The sequence below is a fragment of the Ciona robusta genome, chromosome 2 (genome assembly GCF_009617815.1).
Source record: "Ciona robusta chromosome 2, ASM961781v2".
In the NCBI taxonomy this organism is placed as follows: domain Eukaryota; kingdom Metazoa; phylum Chordata; class Ascidiacea; order Phlebobranchia; family Cionidae; genus Ciona; species Ciona robusta.
Window position 1 is genome coordinate 7,867,511 of NC_143236.1, and position 21,721 is coordinate 7,889,231.

A 21,721-nucleotide genomic window follows, 5' to 3' on the forward strand; every position below is an offset into this window, starting at 1 on the left:
TACAGACAGTTGTATGATTGCAATTCCTTCTTAAATGGAATACCAATTATAATACTTGGCGAACGTTTAAATGTAAATATGTAATATACAAAAAAGGGAATTAGGGCATTAGGAATTCGTAAATGCGACGTATGTAATTGAATATTAACAGAAGACGTTTCTTTTCTTGTTCAAAAATCACATTTTTGTCAAATCCCGTGAGATTAATGCATAAAAAGCTCACAAGAATGGAGAATCTTACCCCAAGTGACTAAATCTTTTCGGGAACTCCACTTTTATTCAAATCCGCCGAAGCGTGAACCATTGTGAAGGCTGTTGGCTGTCAAGACGTTAGTTGGTAATTGGATTTTCTCTTGTGCTGCAAAGCACGGCTGCAAGCGTTAGGTCAGTTTTTTTGGTTCTTGGAAGTTAATTAAAGAACAGGTTTTTCACGATGGAATTATCACTAGATAAAGGAATGGACATAGAACCTACTAAAACAGCGGTGGGAATTTTCGTTGTAATTTAAATTTTAAAAGTATATTTGTATATAGAATCTATATTCATATAATATAATAACCCGTAAAATTGTATGTCACTTATCTGGTTATCTAAAATTTGGAAGTTGGCATTTTTTAATATTTTTAGTGCTCGTATGTAAATAAGTTGAGTGTTTAGTTATCTTTTCATTTCTATAATACAATGAATTGACCATGATTATTTCTGTTCAAGAGTTAAAAGGCTACTCAACCTGTTTTGATTTCTGCGCCAGTATAATCAAATTTTATACCTAATTTTTTGCGTGTAGTCTATTATGTATGGGTCAGATCCTTGAGGGCCTTGGATTTACATGGGACTATACGAAGAAGACGGAACACTTTTTCCGCTAGGTGTCGGCAATTATTTAAATAAAAAAATACGGAAAAACGCACAAAAAAAACACTACAAAGTGTTAATAAGTTAATTAAATAATAAAAGTACCTTTCTAAATACATAAAACCCTAGTAAGAACATCTTTCTCACATTAGGTTGGTTATATACGCTCTTTCGTTCTGTTTACTGTCATAGAGTCTGTGGTGTAACGGTTTGCGTGCGGTCGTATACGCTCTTTGTTTCATTTTTATCGGGTTCGAGTCCCGCACAGTGAAATACTTTTTTTAATTTTTTTTTCACGTTTTTTTTGTTTGATTAGCACGAGTTTGGGGTAGGAGTTAGGGGATATGGGTTAGGGGTTAGGGGTTTATATCTTATGTGTATAAACCGTGAAACTAACTGCTCCCCATAGAATAGAGAAACGAATTTGTCATTGCCTCCTAGTGGAAAAAGTGTTCCGTCTTTTTTGTATAGTCCCATGACTTGGATTTAGGCTGGATTTGGCCCATTGGCCATTACCCCTACAATTTTAAATGTATTTTTGTCATTTTACGCCAGACTGAGATTCTGAAAGACAAAGGTTTGTTGGGAGCTGGTGACGGGGCAAAAGATGCGAAAGAAGAAGAAGAGTTGAGGTTGTGGCAGGAGAATATTGCAGATGAAAGAGCAGAGTGGGATGCCCTGGAAGTAATAAAGCAACCATGTGAGGATTTTAATTAGGGAGAGAAAATGTCTTTCATTGTGCTTGTGTAAAAATTTAATGTGATTTATGTAAAAGTAATTGATGTTATTTTATTACAATTTGATGTGTGGATAAAGAAGTGCTTTTAGTTTAAATATTTTGAGACATCAGAGTTAATAAAGATGCTGCCAAAAGATTTACACTTCACCAATCTCCAACTTAAAATTTAATGTTTAATTAATGGCTTAAACCTTTTTGCAGTAAGTGGGGTGGTAAAAGCAACTGAAGACATTTTATTCAGCGAAGCTTTGCAGTATTTCCAAACCCAAAACCTCGATACAACGAACATCTGTACAAGAGTTCCGCGAAACAAGTTCTCTCAGATCATTCAATTCATGTTCGGACCAAGAAGACTTGTCAAGTCGCTTAACCACGAGAGAGATCTGGTGTTCTGTATTGCTAAAGGTAGGTTCAGTTACTTAGTTGTTAGATGCAACAGTCACACTATTTTAGTTTACACTCTTTCCCTCATTTTTTATCCATAGCATGTTTAACAACAGTTGTTTTGCTGTTAATTCCCTTCTCTTAGTTCTTTAAATAACATGATCTTCGCTATCGTTTTCGAAGAGATAAATAAAAATTATGTAATGTTTATGTAGTTGTAAAAATTGTAAAAATGTAATGTTTATGTACTTGTAAAAATCAGGGCAAGCCAATTGCCTACCATGTTTAATTTTTGTTCTATTAAATTAAACAAAACATTTTTCTAATACAGGCTATACTATAGGCTACTTATTTTCTTCATTTCTTTTGCTATAAGTTTAGTACCTGGCTCAAAATACTAAAGCCTATGCTATGAACAATTATAACCTTTCAGTTTCAGTTAGTGTACTCAAAATACTGTCATTTAATTCATTTTATCTCCAGTTACATTAAACCACAACATTGAGGTTCATTATCGAGTTTTACAAACTATTTATAAAAGATTGTCGGGATGTAAACATAATTGTCCCAAGAATGGAAGTCACTGGGAGTCAATTGGATTTCAAGGTTGGTTTGAACTAATATATAAGTGTGAGGTTTTTATGGGAAGCATGTGGGGACCTGGGGTGTTGGGTAAATTGGCTGAATACTGAAAGCGGCCATTTATTTTTTCTCTTGTATTTTTTCTATTTTATAGTAAAAATAAATTTTAAAAACTTCATTTTTTTTTTCTGCATGTATTAAAATTTAGGTGACGATCCGGCAACTGATCTTCGAGGAGCCGGATTTCTCGCTCTTCTTCATCTTCTCTTCCTCGTCACTGATAAGCCGGACATCGCAAGTGAGATCTTCCGCCTCTCTGTTCATCCGGAGCAAAACTTCCCGTTTTGCCTCGTCTCCATAAACGTGACCAGGATCGCTTTAAAAGTTTTGCGGGAGGAAAAACTAACAAGGTAAAATATTGTGAACAAAATAAGGTACAAACACCTGTGTATTCTATGTGGGTGAGGTTCCGCAGTGTAGCACGCCATGGGTACTAGGACCTCAATTAAATTGACCAATTGAGGTGAATTATTATGATGTTAAATCATTTTAAATTCACTGCAACTTGGTTATTTATCGCAAAGATGTACATGGAAATATAGAGGCCTTTTTGCTTTATAGAATTTTGCAATAGTTTTAGATTATTCCTCTATAGATTTTTTATAAAGCTTGAAAATATTTTGACATTAGTTTTTTTGGTATGTTTTGGATATTGTTACAAAGAGGGTAATCAAATTATATTTAAATTGTTTGTGGCAGAGTATCATGATATATTCAACACCAACGATTTTTTATCAGAAAAATCATTTTTACAGGTTTTGCAACAAACGTAAGCAAGTTGTTGCAGTTATGAATGACTTTTATCTCGCGATATTCTGGCATTTCTACCATGTATGGAAGACACAACATAAAACTATGAAAGACTCCGGCCATGTTTTAAAAGGTAAAGTAGATCACAGTTTTAATTTTAATTTCATTTGTAAAAATGTTGTAATGTTTTGTAAGTTATAAGTTAATGCCTATCCAATTACCCCAACTGTGACAACTGCATATTTTTATTATATTTTAAATGGGTCTTTATTAAAACTGGAGGTTGCAAACGGTTTTTTTTGTTTGGTTTTTAAGTTATCGAAACAACCAAAATATCTGCAACTGCGTAATGGTTTTTTGACTATAACTTAAAAACCATTCGAGGTATCGGACCAAAAGTTAGATTGTTAAACTCGTATGGTCATTTGACATCTGTTGGACGTGACCGCGTAGCGTTTCTGGTCGAAATAACGAAAATATTTGCAACTGTTTGCAACCGCGTGCAACCTGTAGTTTTATAAGGGACCCATTTTAAATTAGTTTATGATTATATTGAACATTGTCTCTTTAATAAGCCGATGTCAGCTTTTTGCATGTAATCACATGCAACACACATGATGTATTATATGATATAACAATAAGAATACCGAGTAAGCTGTTTTAATGCTGATGCAAACATACAACACCTTATTGTTTGGCTTTATTTTTTAACCAATCACAGTAAATACTCAGTTACTGCATTGCGTTTCTGGCCTGTAGTTTATGTTTAAAATTATTTTTTTTTAAATTATAATTTTAACCATTTATATAGAATAATAAAATGTTTTAGAAAATTAAAATTTTAAACAGTTGTTGCTCTTATGTGTGGTAACCAGTGGCCATACATTACAAAAATAAATATAAATAAATCACCCACAAAGTTACAAACTTGTAAACGGGCACGAAGTGTTTGAAACAGAACACCCCTGTTATAACAACTATTAATGCCCTGTCATGTGACGATAAATTAAATACATACCACCTCAATAACTTGCTCACACACCTCTTACAAAACATGCATATGCGTCTATTTGTTGAGTGTAACATAACTTTAAATTTAAATCCATCAAACATGAATAATCACCCACAAAGTTATACATGGTAACTCGTAAGCTGGCACTATAGATTTATGAAACAAAACAACCGTGTTATAACGACTGTCGTTTTTCGCCTGTTCGAGGATAAAGTAAGTTACATTCATTAATTCACTATTTGAATTTATTTTTTTAAACAAAAGTGACCCAACCACTTCTAACATTATCATTCAAACACAGAAGCAGAAGTGGCAGCATCCAAACAACCTGCTGTGATGATGAAACGAGCAAACATGGCTTTCAGTAAACGACGTCCCGTCTTACCCCCGCTTCACACCACGAACCGACTTTCCGCGGCTTCATCCGTGTCCGATATCTCATTACAATCGCCCGCTATGACGTCACAGTCGCTTGACGTCGTCCTACAGCCAGTGGACCGTGACCGATCATTTTCACGGTCCAGTGACCCGAGGTTCATGGGCATACACGAACTGGACGAAGAAAAAAACCTCTCGTCTGCGAAAACGGAAGTCGAATGACGTCATTGAATGACATCATCCGACGACCGTATTTCTGTTCTTTAATTTTTAGCGAAATTTTGCTCATTGTTACTTCTGATTTTAAATGTACAGCGCTTGAACTGTTTGTATATATACGTATCCTGATCTATCCTTGCTTTCGTTTCCGCTTGTTTCATATAACGCCGATTCCGTGTGCTTATGGTAGCATCTTGTGCTTGTGTTACTTACCGCCCCTCTTTGCACTGCAGGTTAATACCCACAGCAGTTTAACTGTGATTTTTAAATCTTCAACCGTCAGTATAAACCCCTTGTTGCCACAGTTCATTACAACTTCCTACCAACGCTCTTACACGCTTTTCCAATAAACTTCTAGCTGAATTATGAATGGGCTGATGGGCCAACCCTGGTCTAAATCTTAACACCCATGGTGTGCCATTCTGTGGACCTCACCCGCATAGAATAGAATCGTGGTCTACCATGGCAATGTATTGAGTAGGCCATGATAGACTGTGGAAGTAAAGCGGGGCAACAACAGCCGTTATAACACGGTGGTTCTGTTTCATACACCTCCAGGGTGTGGGGAGATGGGACACCTCTTCATTCTATTTACTCGTCCGATTTGGTAGTAAACAAAGAATATAAAATCGTGTCCTCACGATTCTAAGAAACCGTTGTTAACTGTTTTAAACACGATTAGAATATTTCGATATTATGTGCTAAAGCTGTCCCATCTTCCCCACTCTACTTATAATTATGTAAATATTCTTTGATAACTACCAAACGAAACGATAAAAGAGAATGAAAACATGGACCTTCTTACCCCAACCTACTATACATAAACCATTTTTTCTTCTGCGCTATCAAGATAAAACACGAAATAATTTGCTGACTTCTTTTTATACAGAATGAAACGACAAACGAACCGAACATGTGACGTCACATGACGGTGCAACCAACAAAACAGCAAACTGGTTTAACAGGCGATGGTGAATCTTGCTCTTCCTCGGTGGTGAGCTCATTGGGCCTGTAGAAAACTCTGAATATTGTAAGTCTGTATTCTAAAGCACTCTTCGTAACAGTCGCAGTGTAATCTTCTTTATTGTAAGTCCGTTCACCTAATTCCTTTTCAATGCTCTCCTTGCTGGACGACCACTTTTCTACGTTGTCAGTTTCAATATAAATCAGGTCAGCTCCTGAAAATGAAAGTGGTATTTTACATTATATATAGTACTGTGGGAAAATATGGGGCACCCCTAGCACATATTATCCAAATATCCTTATCGTGTTTTAAACGATTAACAACGGTCTAAAAGAAAGACGTAAGGATAGACTGCCGTTTTATAATTCTTTGAACGTCCTTTATTTACTACCAAATGGGATGAGAAAATAGAATAAAAAGGCGTCCCATCTTCCCCCACCCTACTGTACATGGCTAATGTTGAATGTGGTGCTATAATCCTTTTGGCCACGCATCGTTATAACACAGATGTTCTGTTTCATACACCTCGTGCCAGCTTACGAGTTACAACGTATGTAACTTTGTGAGTATTTGAATAAACGAATACACAGTTTCTTTACAAACAAAAATATGGAAAATCTACATGCACGGTTTAGGTATAAGTCTTATTCCAACTAAATTAACAAACCTGTTTTTTGCAACCATTCACTTATCCGTTGCACTGTATCACGAGTTGTTGCAAAAATGGGCTTCTGTATTCCGCAGCATCCAGCCTCTGTTAGTTGGCAAGGCACAAAAGTACGAACAGCAATCTCAGGTTTCATATGCGTCAGCGGGACTTGGTCTTGCACCTGTCTTTTGGTTTCGGCAAGTGACGTCATATACCAAACCCTCACGAAGCGTACAGTATTCCAATATACGCTAATTTTGGACGGTTCGTAACACATTTTGTTTGTTTTCAGGTTCCCATTGGCAGCAACTGTAAAATACGTCAAGTTTATAATTGCTAACAACGTTTCTTATTTTCTGCCAAATCGGGCAATCACAGATAAAGAAAACATAGCTCATATAAAGAAAAAAAAACATAATTTTAACCCAACTTATAATCATCTATATATTATACACTCGTAACAGGCTAACACACAAGACAACTAGTATCTAGCGTTCTGAACAGCAGTTACTCAGTTATGTATTGCCCGCTGTAGATAATAGTAATTACTCATCTTACCTAAAAGCTTTGGTTTGAAGGGAAATTCAATGACTTGAACTCCAACGATGTCTTTCTTACGTTGGCTTTGAATCCACCTGTTAACACGTGACATGACGCTGTTCAGTTTCTGGAACTGAGTTTTAGAAGGTGGGAGAGTGAGGGGGGAAGGCGTGAAGTCTTCGTAACCTAGAATATATTGTGGTTAAATGAATGCAACTTGTTTATCTCGCAAGGGTCGAAAACGACAGTCGCTTTAACACGGCGGGTGTTCTGTTTTAGGGTGGGAGAAGATGGGACACCTTTAGCACATAATATTCAAATGTCCTGATCGTGGTTTAAAACAATTAAAAACGGTCCATGGGAGTCGTAAGGATACGGTTTTATAAATCATTGAATGTGGTTTGTTTACTAACAAACGGGACGAGAAAATAGACTGAAAATAAAGTGTCCCATCTCCCCCCACCCTAATATACATCTTGTACCAGCTTGCGAGTTACCACGTGTGTAACTTTGTGGGTGGTTGTTTTGACGGGGATATTTTATATTTTAATGTGTGACTGGTAATTTAGACTTGACAGGTGTTCGGTTCGAGGCTCGAGTAAAGTATGGTAATTAACCAGGTAAGTCATAATGCAGCTAGACCTTAATGATTATTTATCCGCGTTTAATAACAAATACTTATATAACAGTATTTCATGTTGATGCAATTCTCAGTAATGACTTGATGTTTGTTTAAATCTTGGTTTAACTTGCTTTAGTTGAGTCGCATGTTTCCTTGAGTTGATTGCAACTTTAAGACGCCGCACGCTTTTTGCTTAAAACGGTTCGCGTTTTTAGTAAACAACAGATTTAGAACGTCGCGTTAAGCACACGGTGCAGTCGTCTTTTTTAGTTCAGTCAGTTATTGTACTTCTGCGTTTCAGTGTAACAGGTTTTCTCATTTAGGTTTCAAAACGAGTATTTGCAGCACTTTGTTTATATCAGACAGAACGCAAGGAGACGGTATTCGATTAATTTATATTTAATTAGGATCCTATTACGTCTAGGAACCGGTAGGTTTAGCAACGTATATCTATAGCTTGTCGTTTATGTCAATCAAGCGACCTGAAATAAGGTAAGTGAATTTGAATAAATTACTTTAGTCTCGATCTTGTGGTAATGGCATATGTTACATGCGTTGTAAGAATAGCGTTATAATTTAGAAATATAGATAATAACTGTATTATAGCAGTCTCGTTTTTTTTGGCATATCCGTAGTTTTACCCGCATAAGTGTTAGGTAAATGCACACTAAACAATATTTCTAAAAAATATGTTGGGACCGCGGCGATTTTGATTAAAAAGTGGAAACAGCTTTGCACCGCAGTCTGTATTTCTTAATACGTTAACCAGTAACGTCTTGCTTGGACACACACGCCCACACTGATTTTTACAGTGGCGCTGCGTACTTGACCTACCTATCCTAGTATTCCTGATTGCCCTTCTCGAGCAAATGTAGAAAACTCTAACGTTGAAAAAATTCCAGTTCCCAAGAAAATCTATGCAGAAGTAACTTTGCTCCGGATCTAATTCTCCTCCGTCACGGTGAGCCAGCGAGTAGTTGACAGGCACAACCTCCACGTTAAGTACAGAACCTGTGGTTTGATAATTAATGTTTACATTTGGCATATCTTTCAATTTGAAGGTAGGCTATATTACCATGGGGTAAGATAGGACACCTTTAGCACATAATATCTAAATATCCTGATCGTGGTTTAAACAAGTAACAGCACGGTTTAACAGCGGTCTATGGGAGTCGCGAGGATACGGTTTTATAATTTTTAAATGTTCTTTGTTTACTACCAAATGAAACGATAAAATGTAATGAAAAAGTGTCTGATCTTGCCCCACAGAACTATAACATAAGGTGGATCATGGTTTTTACTCTTTTTTATCTTCCTATTTGATGGCAAACACAATATTTACAAAATTAGATCTATAACCTCGTAACGGTGAGGTTTCCAAATCCTCGTTTATTCTATCCAACGTAGTTTGTAGGTCCTCGAAATAAGGGCAATCGTGAGGTTTGTATTTTTTCTTCTCGTCCTCGTTAAGATAACGGGGAACGAAATTCTTGTAACCGATTTTCGTTTCTATCTCTTGTCTGGCCGCTAGGTGGCGCAACCACAACCTATTTTAGGGTATTCGGTAAAAATAACAATTTTGTCTGTGTGTTTTAGCCCCAAAATGTAGGATAGCAAAATATAATTGTTTAGATCACGGGTATTGTTTTACCTTTATTAGTTTCTTCTTACTTTTCTTACAACAAATGTTTTAGCATGGTCAGTGAAAATTTGTCAATTTATATCAAAGTTACATGTTCTGATGACGTCACTTTCTTTTTACCTTATCCCAATAAGATATGATCTGTCATGTGACGTAGTTGATTCTGGGTTTATGACGTGTGAATGGTCGAGTCTGTGACGTACAGATTCGCATCTGATCAAAGTGACGTTTCGGTTTTCTTCTAACCACTCGTTGGCGCTAACGACGCATTCTCTGAAACAAATATCGTTGGGATAAAAAACAACACATATAGTAGGATGAGGGAATAAAGTACATCACCTTTAGATCATAATATTCAAATATCCTGATCTTGTATTTAACAATTACAACGGTCTATGGGAGTCGGGAGGATACGGTTTTGTAATTCTTTAAATGTTTTTTGTTTACTACTAAATGGGACGAGAAAATAGAATGAAAATGTATTCCATCTTCCCCCACTCTACCATATAGTTTTAATTTATCTCCTCAGATAGAGTAGCAAATACCAGGTTAATTGATGCAACAATAAAGAGAAGAAAATTAGCAACAGAACTGCATTAGTTATACACACGCTGCAGGTAAAAACTACTCGAATAAGTTGTATTTTTTCGTTAAAAGTATCAGGCAAAAGCGTGGCTGGTAAACCCACCGACACAAATTCAAGTTGGTTGATTAAATGAATGAATAAAACCTCTTTATCTTCGAGTGGCGAGGCAATGGCAGTCGTTATGACACGGGTGTTATGTTTCAAAATAATTTAACTCAATTAATTTAAATCATTACTTAAAACAAAGTATCTACGCTCTCTTGGGCACACAAAGTCTTAATTTTGATAAATTGATTTCACTTCAAGGCTAAAGGTAAACTGAGTTTGTTGCATATAAGGTTTAAGCCAGCGGTCGAAGTGTTGCGTAACTTGGTAAATTGCAAACTTGGTTTGCTGCAATTACTGTCAAGAGACGGCGTAAACAATTATTCACAAGATGTGTTTGTTCAATATCGAGAAAAATACATTCCTTAAATTTTTGCGGGAAGCTCACGCCACCTTTATTGACCTAAAGGGTTACCTAGTATATAGTATGGAGAGGGGGAACATGGGACATCTTTAGCACTTAATATAAAAATATCCTGATCCTGTTTTAAACAATTAACAACGGTCCATGGCAGTCGTAAGAATACGGTTTTGTAACTCTTTGAATTTTCCGTGTTAACTACCAATTAGGACGAGAAAATAGAAAAAAAAGATCTTATCTCCCCTGCCCTACGATATATTCCTAAATTTCTGCAGACCAAATACCTATAATGCAAGCAACATTGTATATGCACCGCGTAATTGAAAGGTTCTGTATATAAAGTCCTCTAGGAACGAGTATATGTTTATCATAAAACGTCCGCGTATTGACCGACGTTGCTAAACTTTTACCGTGTTTCGTACATATAACCATATAAACAAAAATGTTAAATTGAAATATCTATACTCGTTCCAACCTTTTACCGTATTGGTTACAGGATGATCATTTACAGCAACCGTATATATACACATATACTCATATTATTCCTATTACACACGTTTATAACGTTATTAAAATTACCCAACCAACCACTCACGCGTAAGGATTGTATCCTCTAAAGCAGGTCGTCCTTTTCAACTTTGTGGGCAGGAAATCTTTATAAAACAGGTCGTTACTTCGTAAAGGAATTCTCTCTGTTCCTTTGCCCGTCCCTCGCATCAATGTTGAGTAGATGGATTGTGACGTAGAATTCTGGTATGTGACGTCAGTTACGTCACCACTTTGTCCGCTACGTATTGAAGTGACGTCAACGTTGCTGCCGTTTGCTTGGCTACGTTCTCTTCTTGTAACTGTGCCATAGGGCGTGCGTTCACCGTAGTAAAGCTTCAGTGTATTCTCATTCATTTCCCTGTATTCAGTACCGTCGTCAGGGTGACTGATGACGTACGAGACTGCATCTGATGACGTATGTGACAAAGCTCGACTGTGGTTCGTCATCGTCGATTGCCTGCCGCTTCTAGATACAACGATTGTAGAAGATGTAGCACCTTGGGAACTTTGGACACCTTGGGAACTTTGGACACCTTGGACACCTTGGACACCTTGAACACCTTGTGCACCCTGAACGCTTTGGACACTTTGAACACCTCGGGCTTCCCGGGCACCTTGAACACCTGAGACACCTTGTGCTTCGACAACTTCAGTAGTTTCAATGATTTTCTCAGGAACATCAGCAAGTACGACGAACCTTCTATAATTTCTCTCCTCACTCGGCGTTTGCAACAACGTCCATTCACCGCCTTCCTCTGTACTTTCCACTTGGCTTGAGCCTTCGTTAATATCTTTCGTTCCTGTCGAAACCACAAGCACTGTTGGACCACCCGTGGCGCTCGTCAAGAGCTCAGTCTGTCCTAAGGTTTTAGTTTGAGGTTGCCGATTCGTTTCCTCAACTTGTACCAGGTGAACGCGGCTCTTGCCTTCGCCCTGTTCAACTTTTACCGACATTTCAAACCTCCAAGTATAAAAAATCCGATACAAATAAACTCAGACTAAAACATTGTACTTACTGTTGGGAAACAAATGCAGTTATTTAGATTAGCAATTTTTAAACTGTTTGCTGTTTTTTAAACTTTATTATATGGTTTAAACTTAAGCGCTAAATATCCACAAATTCCACATATTCACAAGATATTACATAAAGCTGTCAAAAAATTATGCGGTTGTGTATATTGTATAGACAGTAGCGATTTTCCAATTTTTCATTGTTTTCAATCTTTATTGTGGTAAAACGTAAAGAAGTCAAAAGTATGCGCCAAAATACACAAACGAAAGTCAGTTGTTACAGACTTGCAGTTCTTGAGCCCTTTTCAAGATTTTTATCTTGCTTGCGAAACAGATGGCAAGATTTGGAAAGTGGACGTGAAACCGCACACGCGTTTCGTAAACGCGCAAAATATTTGTTTCTTTATGTTATCGTCCTATTTGGTAGTAAACAAAGAATATTCACAGAATTATACAACCGCATCCCCACGACTCTGAAGTCCGTTACCCAAATGCATTGTATAGGGTGGGAGAAAATGGGACACTTGTATAGGGTGGGAGAAGATGGGACACCTTTAGCACAGAATATCTAAATATCCCGATGACACCCCTTCAATACACACCACCGATAACTAACAACCAATTCGCTACTGATTTACTTATTGATAACTGACTTGCATATATTTACCAACTAACTGCTTCCCATTCTACCCCAGTAACTGTAATCAATTCCACAAATCTGACCCTGATCTGGCGCTTAGTTAAACGAATCTTGGGTGAAATATTACAGTAACGATCTGGTGCTACGAACACGTTACATACGGTATAGAGTTGGAAAAATAGGACACCCTTTCTTTCTATTTTATCGTTCCATTTGGTAGTAAACAAAGGACATTCAAATAATTATAAAATCGTATCCTCACAACTATCATTGACTTTTGTTAATAGTTCAAAACACGATCAGGAAATATGGGATTTAGCTGCTAACGATATACCATCTTACCCCACGGTACTATTTATAAAAGGTTTTATTAAAAACTAGAATTAAATTGTAAATAATATAGGCTTCCAAAATTGGCAAGGAAATCGTAAAGATATTAAGCCATATTCGTTCTAAAACAAATAAGTTATACCGTCAACAAAAACTGAACATTTATTTAAAACGTAAATAGATTCCTATAGATCTTGAATAATCTTATAAATTTCCAATATGAAAATATGCCAAATACGTGTCCGCCCTATAATGCCCGCCTATAGGCCATTTATATATAGACATGCGGGAGAATCAGTTCCGTTACATCGTCTGCATAGCTGTATAGCAGCTTGAGTGGATTATAAGAGCCCTTATAATCTACTCGTCGGGCATGTCACTAATGCATTTAATTTTGTATAGTAGGGTGGGGGAAGACGGGACACCTTTATCACATAATATCTAAATGACTTTGTCTTTTAAACAATTAACAACGGTCTATGGGAATCGCGAGAGTATGGTTTTATAATTCTTTGAATGTTCTTTCGTTTACTACCAAATAAGTCGAAAAAATAGAATAAAAAGGTGTCATATCCTCCCCCACCCTACCATATTACGAATCACACTTTCTCAAACCTCTATATACCACAAACGTAATGTTAAAACCAATAGCCCTAAAACTATATCTTAGTTTTTCTTTTTACCATGCCTTTACTTGAAAACGCTTGCATATTACACGTTTTGTTCTCTAACCTGTATATTTCTCTATAAGTGCAGAAATACATGAAACTGTTACCTCCTGCGATGCCAAAATGAACCTATAGTTGAAGTACACGCCCAGTTAATAAGCAGGTAAGCACATCTGACTTAAGCTGTGTTATGAATAGCTTGCACTCAGTTAACATAAGTTTGACATTGAACAGAGACATCGGTCGATATTTTTAAAGGTGGTTTTCACGCGGACATGACATGCGTTATACTCCCCCGTGTGTTTGCGACACTTTGATTTATTTGGTGCACGCGTTTATTGATATCTTGCGTTCATTCGCATATTATTTGCCCTGTGACTTACTCAAGTTATATTTCGTTCGTAAATAAAGTACGGTGGGGTAAGACGGAATGGCTTTAGCACATATTATCTAAATATCCTGATCGTGTTTTAAACAATTAACAGCGGTCTATGGGAGTCGTAAGGATAGAGTTTTATAATTCATTAAATTTTCTTTGTTTACTATTAATTGGGACGAGAAAATAGAATATAAAAAGGTGTCCCATCTTCCCTCACTCTACTGTACATATGCCATGTGTACTAACGTAGGCTGCCTAAATAACACTTATTCCCAAACTTGTATTTCAAAACACTATGAAGTCAAACTAACTCTGATTTATACGTTTTCATTTGACTAAAACGTCTATATTTTACTTCTCTACCTGTCAGGTAAGACGTAATAAATTAAAACTACAATTTTTGGTACAAGGTGAACTTGCTACCGATACAAAATGATTTAAATAAATTCCGTCATCACAGATTATTGAAACTTGTTGGTTGTGACTTCAAACTCACTTTCAATGTTTTTCCCATGGGACCGAGATTGGAATTCACAGCTGTTCTGGAGCCGAGGTTGTACGACAGCTGTGACGTGTTTATCAGGGCGATATAACCGCAGTGGAAGTTTTATTTGTGGGCTTTACAAATTATGCACTTCTAGAAACAACACCCGATAATACAAGTAAGCTACAAACTCCCAACAATCACCCACAAAGTTACACATACGTGGTAGGGCGCGGCCGCACGAGGTGTATGAATCCGAACACCGGTGTTATACCGACTGTTGTTTTATCCGCGAGAAGATAAAACAAGTTACATTCATTCATTTCACAGCATCGTGTTCTTACGTTTATGCATTTAAATTTACGTCGTGTGTATAAGCGATGTGCACACGCATTAATAATCCCCCCGATCCAAATCAAACCGACGTAAAGCTAAGCGGGGTAGAAGCATCGTTGATTAGAAATTTGATTCAAATTGGAAATTTGTAAAATCATTTTCAGTGCAACTATCCCAACGAATAAGTATACTTTAAAGGGCCCTCGTTAAATGGTAGTCTAGTATAGGGTAGAGGAAGATGGGGCACCTTTTCGTTTTATTTAATGGTAATAAAGAACATTCAAAGGATTATAAAACCGTATCCTCACGACTTCCATAAACCGTTGTTAATTGTTTAAAACATGATCTGGGTATTTGGATATTATGTGCTAAAGGTGTCCACTGTAACTGTTAGCGATATTGGCCCATATCTTACTAAAATAATTCTGACATAAATTGTATTTGTTTCTTCGAATACAGTAGCGATTTTCTCGTCCCATTTGGTAGCAAACAAAGAGAATTCAAAGAATTACACAACCGTATTTCGCGACTCTAAAACAGCGTTGGTAATTGTTAAAAACACAGTCAGGAAAAAATTAGTTTTGGCTGCTATAAGTGTCCCATCTTTACCCCACAGTATAATATATAGCATTCAACCCAGTGGTTGCTAATAGGTTGTCCAAAAACATTGACGCCCCCAAAGTTACCCCAGGTGTAAGCTCTCGTAATTTCATTGAATTAAACAAACACCCATTTTGAAACACGATTGCATTTTATTTTACTTAGAGAAATTGCATAGCACGATTTTTATAAATTAAACATTTATCATCCATCATTAAATAGCGATCACATTTTGCTTCTAGTCAGCCAAGTAAACTCCTGTTCTTTCCTCGCTGACGTCGTGTCAATCATTACGTTAATGAGACTCGCTTGCTCACTGGAGCGTGACATGCAACGCTTGAATGATTCGTCCAGCTGATCGGCCGTCACGCACGAGTGACCTTCCCCACCAAACGCTTCAATCAACTTCTCGTATTTCGACTCCGGTGTGAGGAAGGTGGGCGGGGCGCTGTGTATATAAGTAATGTTAAGACAGTTGTTTAACCCAGGGGTAATCGTTGTGGGCGTACGTGTCCTTGGGCAAGATACTTAACGACAATTGCTCCAATCCAGTGGTCACTAATGATTTGTCAAATTGTCAGCCATACAGAATAAAAATAAAAAAGCCCAAAAAATAATCAAACCAAATGGTGATTCGTGAGTGGGCACAAGGTGTATGAAACATCCCTGTTATAATAAATATTAAACCACGCAAGAATAAACTTAATTTAAAAAAATAACAAAATAATTTTCTCACTGTACAGCGATGTCTCCGGACATTTTTATCGCTTCCCAGAAATCCTTGTTTCCGCCTGAGTAGATTCCGTTGTTGTTTACAACCACAAACACAAGTGGAAGGTTGTATCGACACACGGTTTCCAACTCCATGCCTGAGAAACCAAATGCGCTGTCTCCTTGTATGCAAACCTAGTACAGAAGATTGTACGTTTTTAAAATCTTTTGTTAAAAGCAGATTGGGGAAAGATGGGACGACCTTTAGCGCATAACATCCAAATATCATGACCGTGTTTTAAACAATTAACAATGGTCTATGGGAGTTGTGAAGAAACGATTTCATAATTCTTTGAATGTTCCTTGTTTACTACCAAATGAGACAAGATAATAAAATGAATATGTGTCCCATCTTCCATTTATTAAAAATTTAAGAATAATGGTGTCTTATCTAAATATAATCATATTACATGAATGTGAAAAAAACATTGACGTACCACTTTCTGTGGTGGCATGCCAGTTTTTTTGGCAATGTCCAGCGAGTACAAACTTGCAGCAACAGCGAACCCCAAACCAACACCCATTGTTCCAAACGTACCAGCGTCTAATCTAAAAAAAGAATTGTAGAAAAAATAATGTTTATTTAGGTTTTTTTCCATCTGTCTTGTTATATGTTTAGTCACATATAGAAGTAGAACATATTAGCACAGAAATTTTCAACCTTTCTTTCAAATATATATACAATAAAATGACTTAATGTTAAATAAAAAGTTTAATTAAAATAAAAACTTTAAATCCAAGTAGTGTGTAATAAATAATATGAAGCGTATTTGCACAACATTGACAAGTAACACCATAAACCTATAGGAAGTCGCATTCTTCACAAACGATTAATATTTAACCTAAGTTACCCACCTGTGCCTTGGTAGGTAGTTTAATATCATGGTCCTGCTAATATCCATTGTATTCGCCCCTTCACTTATTATAATACAATCCTTAGGCAGATGTTTCGTCAATACATCAAACACAGCATAATAGTTCAAAGGCACAGATTTGTCTTCCGCCAATGCCTGCAATGTACAACTGAAAATTGATCTTTGTATAAATTATTTCATTTATTCTTATGTAGTGGGGCAACGGCAGATTTGAACATTGATGTTCTGATTCATAAACCTTGCGCCTGTTCACGAGTAACTTGATTCTTTTTTTTCAAGAATTCCTCACTTTTTTCGGCGTATGGCTAACAATTTAGACCACAGTGACTACTTATAAGGACACGTATTCCAAACTCTTACCCACATCACAACCACCCTCTATGAATTACTTACTTTTTTTAGTGTATGGCTAACAATTTGGACAACCCTTTAGAACCACTATAAGGACACATACGCCAAACTCTTACCCACTTGGGCAGAGGCACTTATAACATGCAATCTCTTTATGCAGCTGCCCAATATTGATCACAACCTTTTATTTACCAAAGCCATCCTACTCACCTTAGTTGACACAGCATTGCTGTCAATCTTTTCCTGCAGAAATTTCCACCAATCAGAATCCTTGGACAACCTCCATGGAACTCCACGGTGAGTTTTCTTTGAATGTTCAATAAGCTGTGGAGATAAAATGCAGCATAAATACATGTATCGATAAAAACGAACACTTAATGAAGTTAGCTGGCTTTTTATTTGGTAAAGTGGACACATTTTAACATGTAAGTAAAAACTATTTTTACCTGTATGTTTCATAAAATACTATTTTTTTGCGCATAATTAAAATATCGCTGCTGTTATTTGTGGGCCAACTCTACCCAAAAGCTCATGCCCGATGGCACATCGCAGGACACAGGGTAACACAGCATAACAAAATGTGTATAAACAGATCTAATGAACACATCAAACCTGTTGCATCACATTTGGAATGTTTCCTAACAAAGCCACAGTAGATTGAACATTGTTGTGTAATTCCTCCGCACAGATATCGACTTGGATCACCTTAACATCCTTGTTAAAACGAGGCTGCCTAAAATTAGATGTTATGCAAACGATAATGTAATGTAACTTGCTTTACCCTTGTGTAGCAAGAAAACAACAGTCCTAAAAACTTATAACATGGTGCTTTGTCTCTTACACCTTGTACAGGCTTACGAGTTACCACATATGTAAGTTTGAAGGTCTTGTGAGGGATTTTTATGTTTGTTTTCTACAGAATAAGTTTACCTTCCAAAATGTAGTTGCCAGTTTAGCCGAGCACCAAGAAGAACTATGACATCACAATTAAGCAGAGCTCTGTGAAATATATAAGTGATTTAAAAAACAATAACTTTATAAGGCACGCCATAAGAAGTTTGGAACTAGGATTCCCCAAAGACACATTTAATTTTTAGCAGCAGTATCAAGCACCTAATCTGGTATCGTTCGGTAAAACGCAAGCTCTTAACCTCAGAGTCAAACCAAATCTATGTTGACGTTCTCCATGACTTCTGTCACCATTTAACAGGTGTCCGTCATTCAGTGGAACAACAAAAATGATCGAGAGTTCATTTCCCTTACCAATTCATGACACCATGAAGGAACTCCACAGCTTGTCACATTAAACATCAAAACAGGTTTAAAAAAGGGCAGTATTTTTTAAAATGTTGTTCCGCTAAACTTTAAGGCTTATCTTACCTTGATCTGGCAGCTGAAACACAGAGCTCGTGATCATCAGGGATCACTCCCTTCCCCATAGGAGTTGGGAGGAAAGGAAGATTATGATCCTCCACAAATCTCCTAACTTCATCTTCTGCTCTTGCATAAGCTGCTCCCTTCCCGATGATTATGAGAGGCCTCTTGGCAGCGAGCATGAGGTTAGCAGCTGAAGATATGGAAGTTGGGTCTGCTAAGCTTCGTGGTGGAAGTGGGCATTCAGATCGGAACCTGGGATTGGAAGAATGCCAACAGTTTTAAACAATATATGAAGTGAATATAAGCCATACCAGAGTCCACACTTGTCACAGGTGGAGCAGTCTGGGTGTTGGGGTAATGGGCAAAATCCTAATTCTCAGATCCTTATTCAAATAGAAAAGAACGTACATTTTAAACAGTATATAATGATAACTTATTATAACAAGAGGGTAAAGTATAATGAATGAGCACATAGAGTAAGACTTTATTAGCAAAGATGATAAAACAGAACAACTATTCCAACTACGTGCCCAATAAAAAGTCCACCATCATGAATTACAGAAACTTGCTGATCCACCACAAAAAAAGCATGTTTTTTTATTAAAATATTATCCAAATACCTGCAGTCTCCCAGCTTTACTGAAGCATTGACAAAGTTACCGGGTATATCCACATAACACGCACCAGGTCTTCCATATATTGAAGTTCTAACAGCCTTCTCTATTATCTCTGGTATGATAGTGATACTGGTAGGGCGTGCAGCAAACTTGCTGTACAGCCTGCATGCTTCAACCTGCACAAAATATTTATTACTTGAGTAAAACGGTTTAAATTTAAAATGTTACCACCCAAAAAAAGTTTAATTTTTGCAAGGACGATATTTTTTCACTAGCCTATTTTTTGCAGTAATTTTCATCTGAAATATTTTTTTGCGTAAACTCTTTTTTTGCTATAATTTTTTTTGTGTGAATTCTTTCTTTTACCATATTTATTGTGGGCATTAGTTTTTTTACTATCATTAGTTTCTAACCTGTGGATTTTTTTGAACTAAGTTTTATCTAAAATATTTTTTGTTTTGCAAATTCATTTTTTTACTATAATTTTTAGGGGGGCATTCGTTCCTTTACTATTAATAGATCCTGACCTGTGGGTATTCTTGAAAAGCTCCCATAGCTTGCTGATCTTCATCAGATGAACCTCCCAACACAATCATTGGCCAACAGTTTTCCATTGCATTTGCCATACCTCCTAATGCATGGATCAAACCGGGGCCAGAAACAACCAAGCAAGCACCTGATGAAATTCAGATTTAAATGTAATTTTGTTTATCATCTCCTTGCCATAAAAGACAGTCGTTATAACATGGGTGTTCATACACCTCATGTCACATGGGTGTTTTGTTTAATAAACCGCATGTCAAGTTATGAGTTACCATGTTACGTATGTAACTTTGTTTTATGGGGTTTTATAATTCTTTGAATTTCCCTTTTTTTACTGCCAAATGGGATGACAAAATAGAATGAAAAAGTGTCCCATTTTCCCCCTGCCCACTATATATATTTAGATCATAAAACAGTTTAAAAATCATGCCCACTATAAAGTAAAGGGAGCAATAAAGTCCAGGGATTTGAACCTTATGAAAAGTGCATGCAGGAATAAAGAAATCCTTGTTTAAATTTTCTTTTTGTTTATACATTACCTGTATTACCTTTACCTATATATTGTTATATTACCTGGTCTCCCAGTTAGATAACCAATGGCCCCGGCTGCATAAGCAGCTGATTGCTCGTTCCTCATTCCAATGAACTTTAACCCAACCTGCTGGATTGCCATGGCAACCTCCATGATCGGAACACCAACTATTCCAAACACATATTCCACTCCCTGAAAAGTTGTTGTAGTAAGGTGGGAAGAATGGGACAATTTATTTTATACTACAGTGGGAAAGATGGTACGCCTTTTTATATTTTATTGTCCCATTTGGCAGAAAACAAAAAACATTCAATAATATACATACCCAATCCTCACAACTACCACAGACTGTTGCTAATTGTTTAAAAACACGATCGAAATATTTGTGTATTATGTGCTAAAGGTGTACCATTTTACCCTACAGTGCTAAATCATCATTTGTTTATTTATTTATGTCTAAATTAAAGTTACCTGAATTTTCAAAGCCCGCGCGTATACTTCTGCTCCAGTGACCATAACGTTTTCGTCCGACATGTTCGGTTTAATGTGTTAACTTGCAACAACTAATGCACTGAAATACAAACCAAGTTAAATAATTTGCGAGCAATGCACTTTGGACATGTCTGCAAAATATTTACGTCAGAAAAGCGGGGCTTCCCCAAGTAAGAATAGTTAATTTTGCTGCGTCAGAAGTTTTAAAACATTGAATGAATGTAATGAATGTAACTTACTTTATCCTCGCGTGGCCGGAAAACGACAGTCGTTATCACACGGGTTTAACACCTCGTGCCAGCTTACGAGTTGCCATGTATGTTACTTTGTGGATGATTATTTTTTTTGGATTTTTTCATTTTTTATGTATGTGTGTATGGCTGATAATTTGGACAACCCATTAGTGACCACTGGGTTGAAGCTATGTCGTTAAGTGTCTTGCCCAAGGACACATACGCCCACAATGGTAGCAGCGACGAGCCTTGAACCCATTACCTAATGGTTACAGGCAGGCGCGCTAACCACTACGCCACGGCGCCGGACACATTCGTGTGAAATGCGTTTTGGAAAGAAATACAGAGAGAGTCAATTGTTTTGAAACTGTTAACTGTAAAGTTAGCAGTTAATATGTTTTAAGTTTTTTAATCATACCAAAGCAAGTGTTTTTTAAAAACAAGGAATTTAAACAGGGCTAAAATGCCTTAAAAATAAATAGAAA

General features: G+C 36.8%; 3 protein-coding genes and 1 long non-coding RNA gene across 5 annotated transcripts; 2 read left to right on the top strand and 2 right to left on the bottom strand.

The window, feature by feature from the left end:
- Positions 1-287: 287 nt before the first annotated feature.
- Positions 288-5,349, top strand: LOC149740822 (ELMO domain-containing protein 3-like). The gene is made up of 7 exons (XM_089872840.1): positions 288-484; positions 1,411-1,555; positions 1,796-1,999; positions 2,462-2,584; positions 2,769-2,970; positions 3,376-3,503; positions 4,684-5,349. The coding sequence occupies exons 1-7, from the start codon at positions 434-436 to the stop codon at positions 4,980-4,982; spliced, it is 1,152 nt and encodes a 383-aa protein (XP_089728966.1). The 5' UTR covers positions 288-433; the 3' UTR covers positions 4,983-5,349.
- Positions 5,350-5,842: 493 nt separating this feature from the next.
- On the bottom strand, positions 5,843-11,951 carry LOC149740823 (uncharacterized). The gene is made up of 7 exons (XM_089872831.1): positions 11,044-11,951; positions 9,517-9,669; positions 9,114-9,301; positions 8,589-8,765; positions 7,151-7,318; positions 6,611-6,901; positions 5,843-6,157 (listed from the first exon to the last, which is right to left on the bottom strand). The coding sequence occupies exons 1-7, from the start codon at positions 11,949-11,951 to the stop codon at positions 5,901-5,903; spliced, it is 2,142 nt and encodes a 713-aa protein (XP_089728957.1). The 3' UTR covers positions 5,843-5,900.
- On the top strand, positions 8,020-20,495 carry LOC149740824 (uncharacterized). 2 transcript variants are annotated; one of them, XR_016384439.1, is made up of 4 exons: positions 8,020-8,246; positions 8,657-13,809; positions 14,486-14,687; positions 17,603-20,495. It is a non-coding gene; the product is annotated as an uncharacterized LOC149740824 (long non-coding RNA). The 2 variants fall into 2 exon arrangements; XR_016384438.1 differs by lacking the exon at positions 17,603-20,495 and having other exon boundaries at positions 14,486-16,585.
- On the bottom strand, positions 15,578-21,157 carry LOC149740825 (2-hydroxyacyl-CoA lyase 1-like). The gene is made up of 12 exons (XM_089872834.1): positions 20,983-21,157; positions 20,553-20,703; positions 19,964-20,112; positions 19,440-19,612; positions 18,823-19,071; positions 18,373-18,441; positions 18,055-18,175; positions 17,653-17,766; positions 17,072-17,226; positions 16,654-16,765; positions 16,182-16,351; positions 15,578-15,893 (listed from the first exon to the last, which is right to left on the bottom strand). The coding sequence occupies exons 1-12, from the start codon at positions 21,043-21,045 to the stop codon at positions 15,671-15,673; spliced, it is 1,749 nt and encodes a 582-aa protein (XP_089728960.1). The 5' UTR covers positions 21,046-21,157; the 3' UTR covers positions 15,578-15,670.
- Between the last annotated feature and the right edge of the window lie 564 nt (positions 21,158-21,721).

Excerpts from the sequence above, each read along its gene's own strand:
- LOC149740822 (XM_089872840.1), top strand. The coding sequence starts at position 434 with ATGGAATTATCACTAGATAAAGGAATGGACATAGAACCTACTAAAACA. Across the intron at positions 485-1,410 it reads TAGAACCTACTAAAACAGCG|ACTGAGATTCTGAAAGACAA; the intron begins GTGGGAATTTTC and ends ATTTTACGCCAG. Across the intron at positions 2,971-3,375 it reads CGGGAGGAAAAACTAACAAG|GTTTTGCAACAAACGTAAGC; the intron begins GTAAAATATTGT and ends TCATTTTTACAG.
- LOC149740823 (XM_089872831.1), bottom strand. The coding sequence starts at position 11,951 with ATGTCGGTAAAAGTTGAACAGGGCGAAGGCAAGAGCCGCGTTCACCTG. Across the intron at positions 8,766-9,113 it reads GGAAACCTCACCGTTACGAG|GTTCTGTACTTAACGTGGAG; the intron begins GTTATAGATCTA and ends ATCAAACCACAG. Across the intron at positions 7,319-8,588 it reads AATCAGGAATACTAGGATAG|GTTACGAAGACTTCACGCCT; the intron begins GTAGGTCAAGTA and ends AATATATTCTAG.
- LOC149740825 (XM_089872834.1), bottom strand. The coding sequence starts at position 21,045 with ATGTCGGACGAAAACGTTATGGTCACTGGAGCAGAAGTATACGCGCGG. Across the intron at positions 20,704-20,982 it reads CGCGGGCTTTGAAAATTCAG|GGAGTGGAATATGTGTTTGG; the intron begins GTAACTTTAATT and ends ACAACTTTTCAG. Across the intron at positions 19,072-19,439 it reads GTAAAGCTGGGAGACTGCAG|GTTCCGATCTGAATGCCCAC; the intron begins GTATTTGGATAA and ends TTCCAATCCCAG.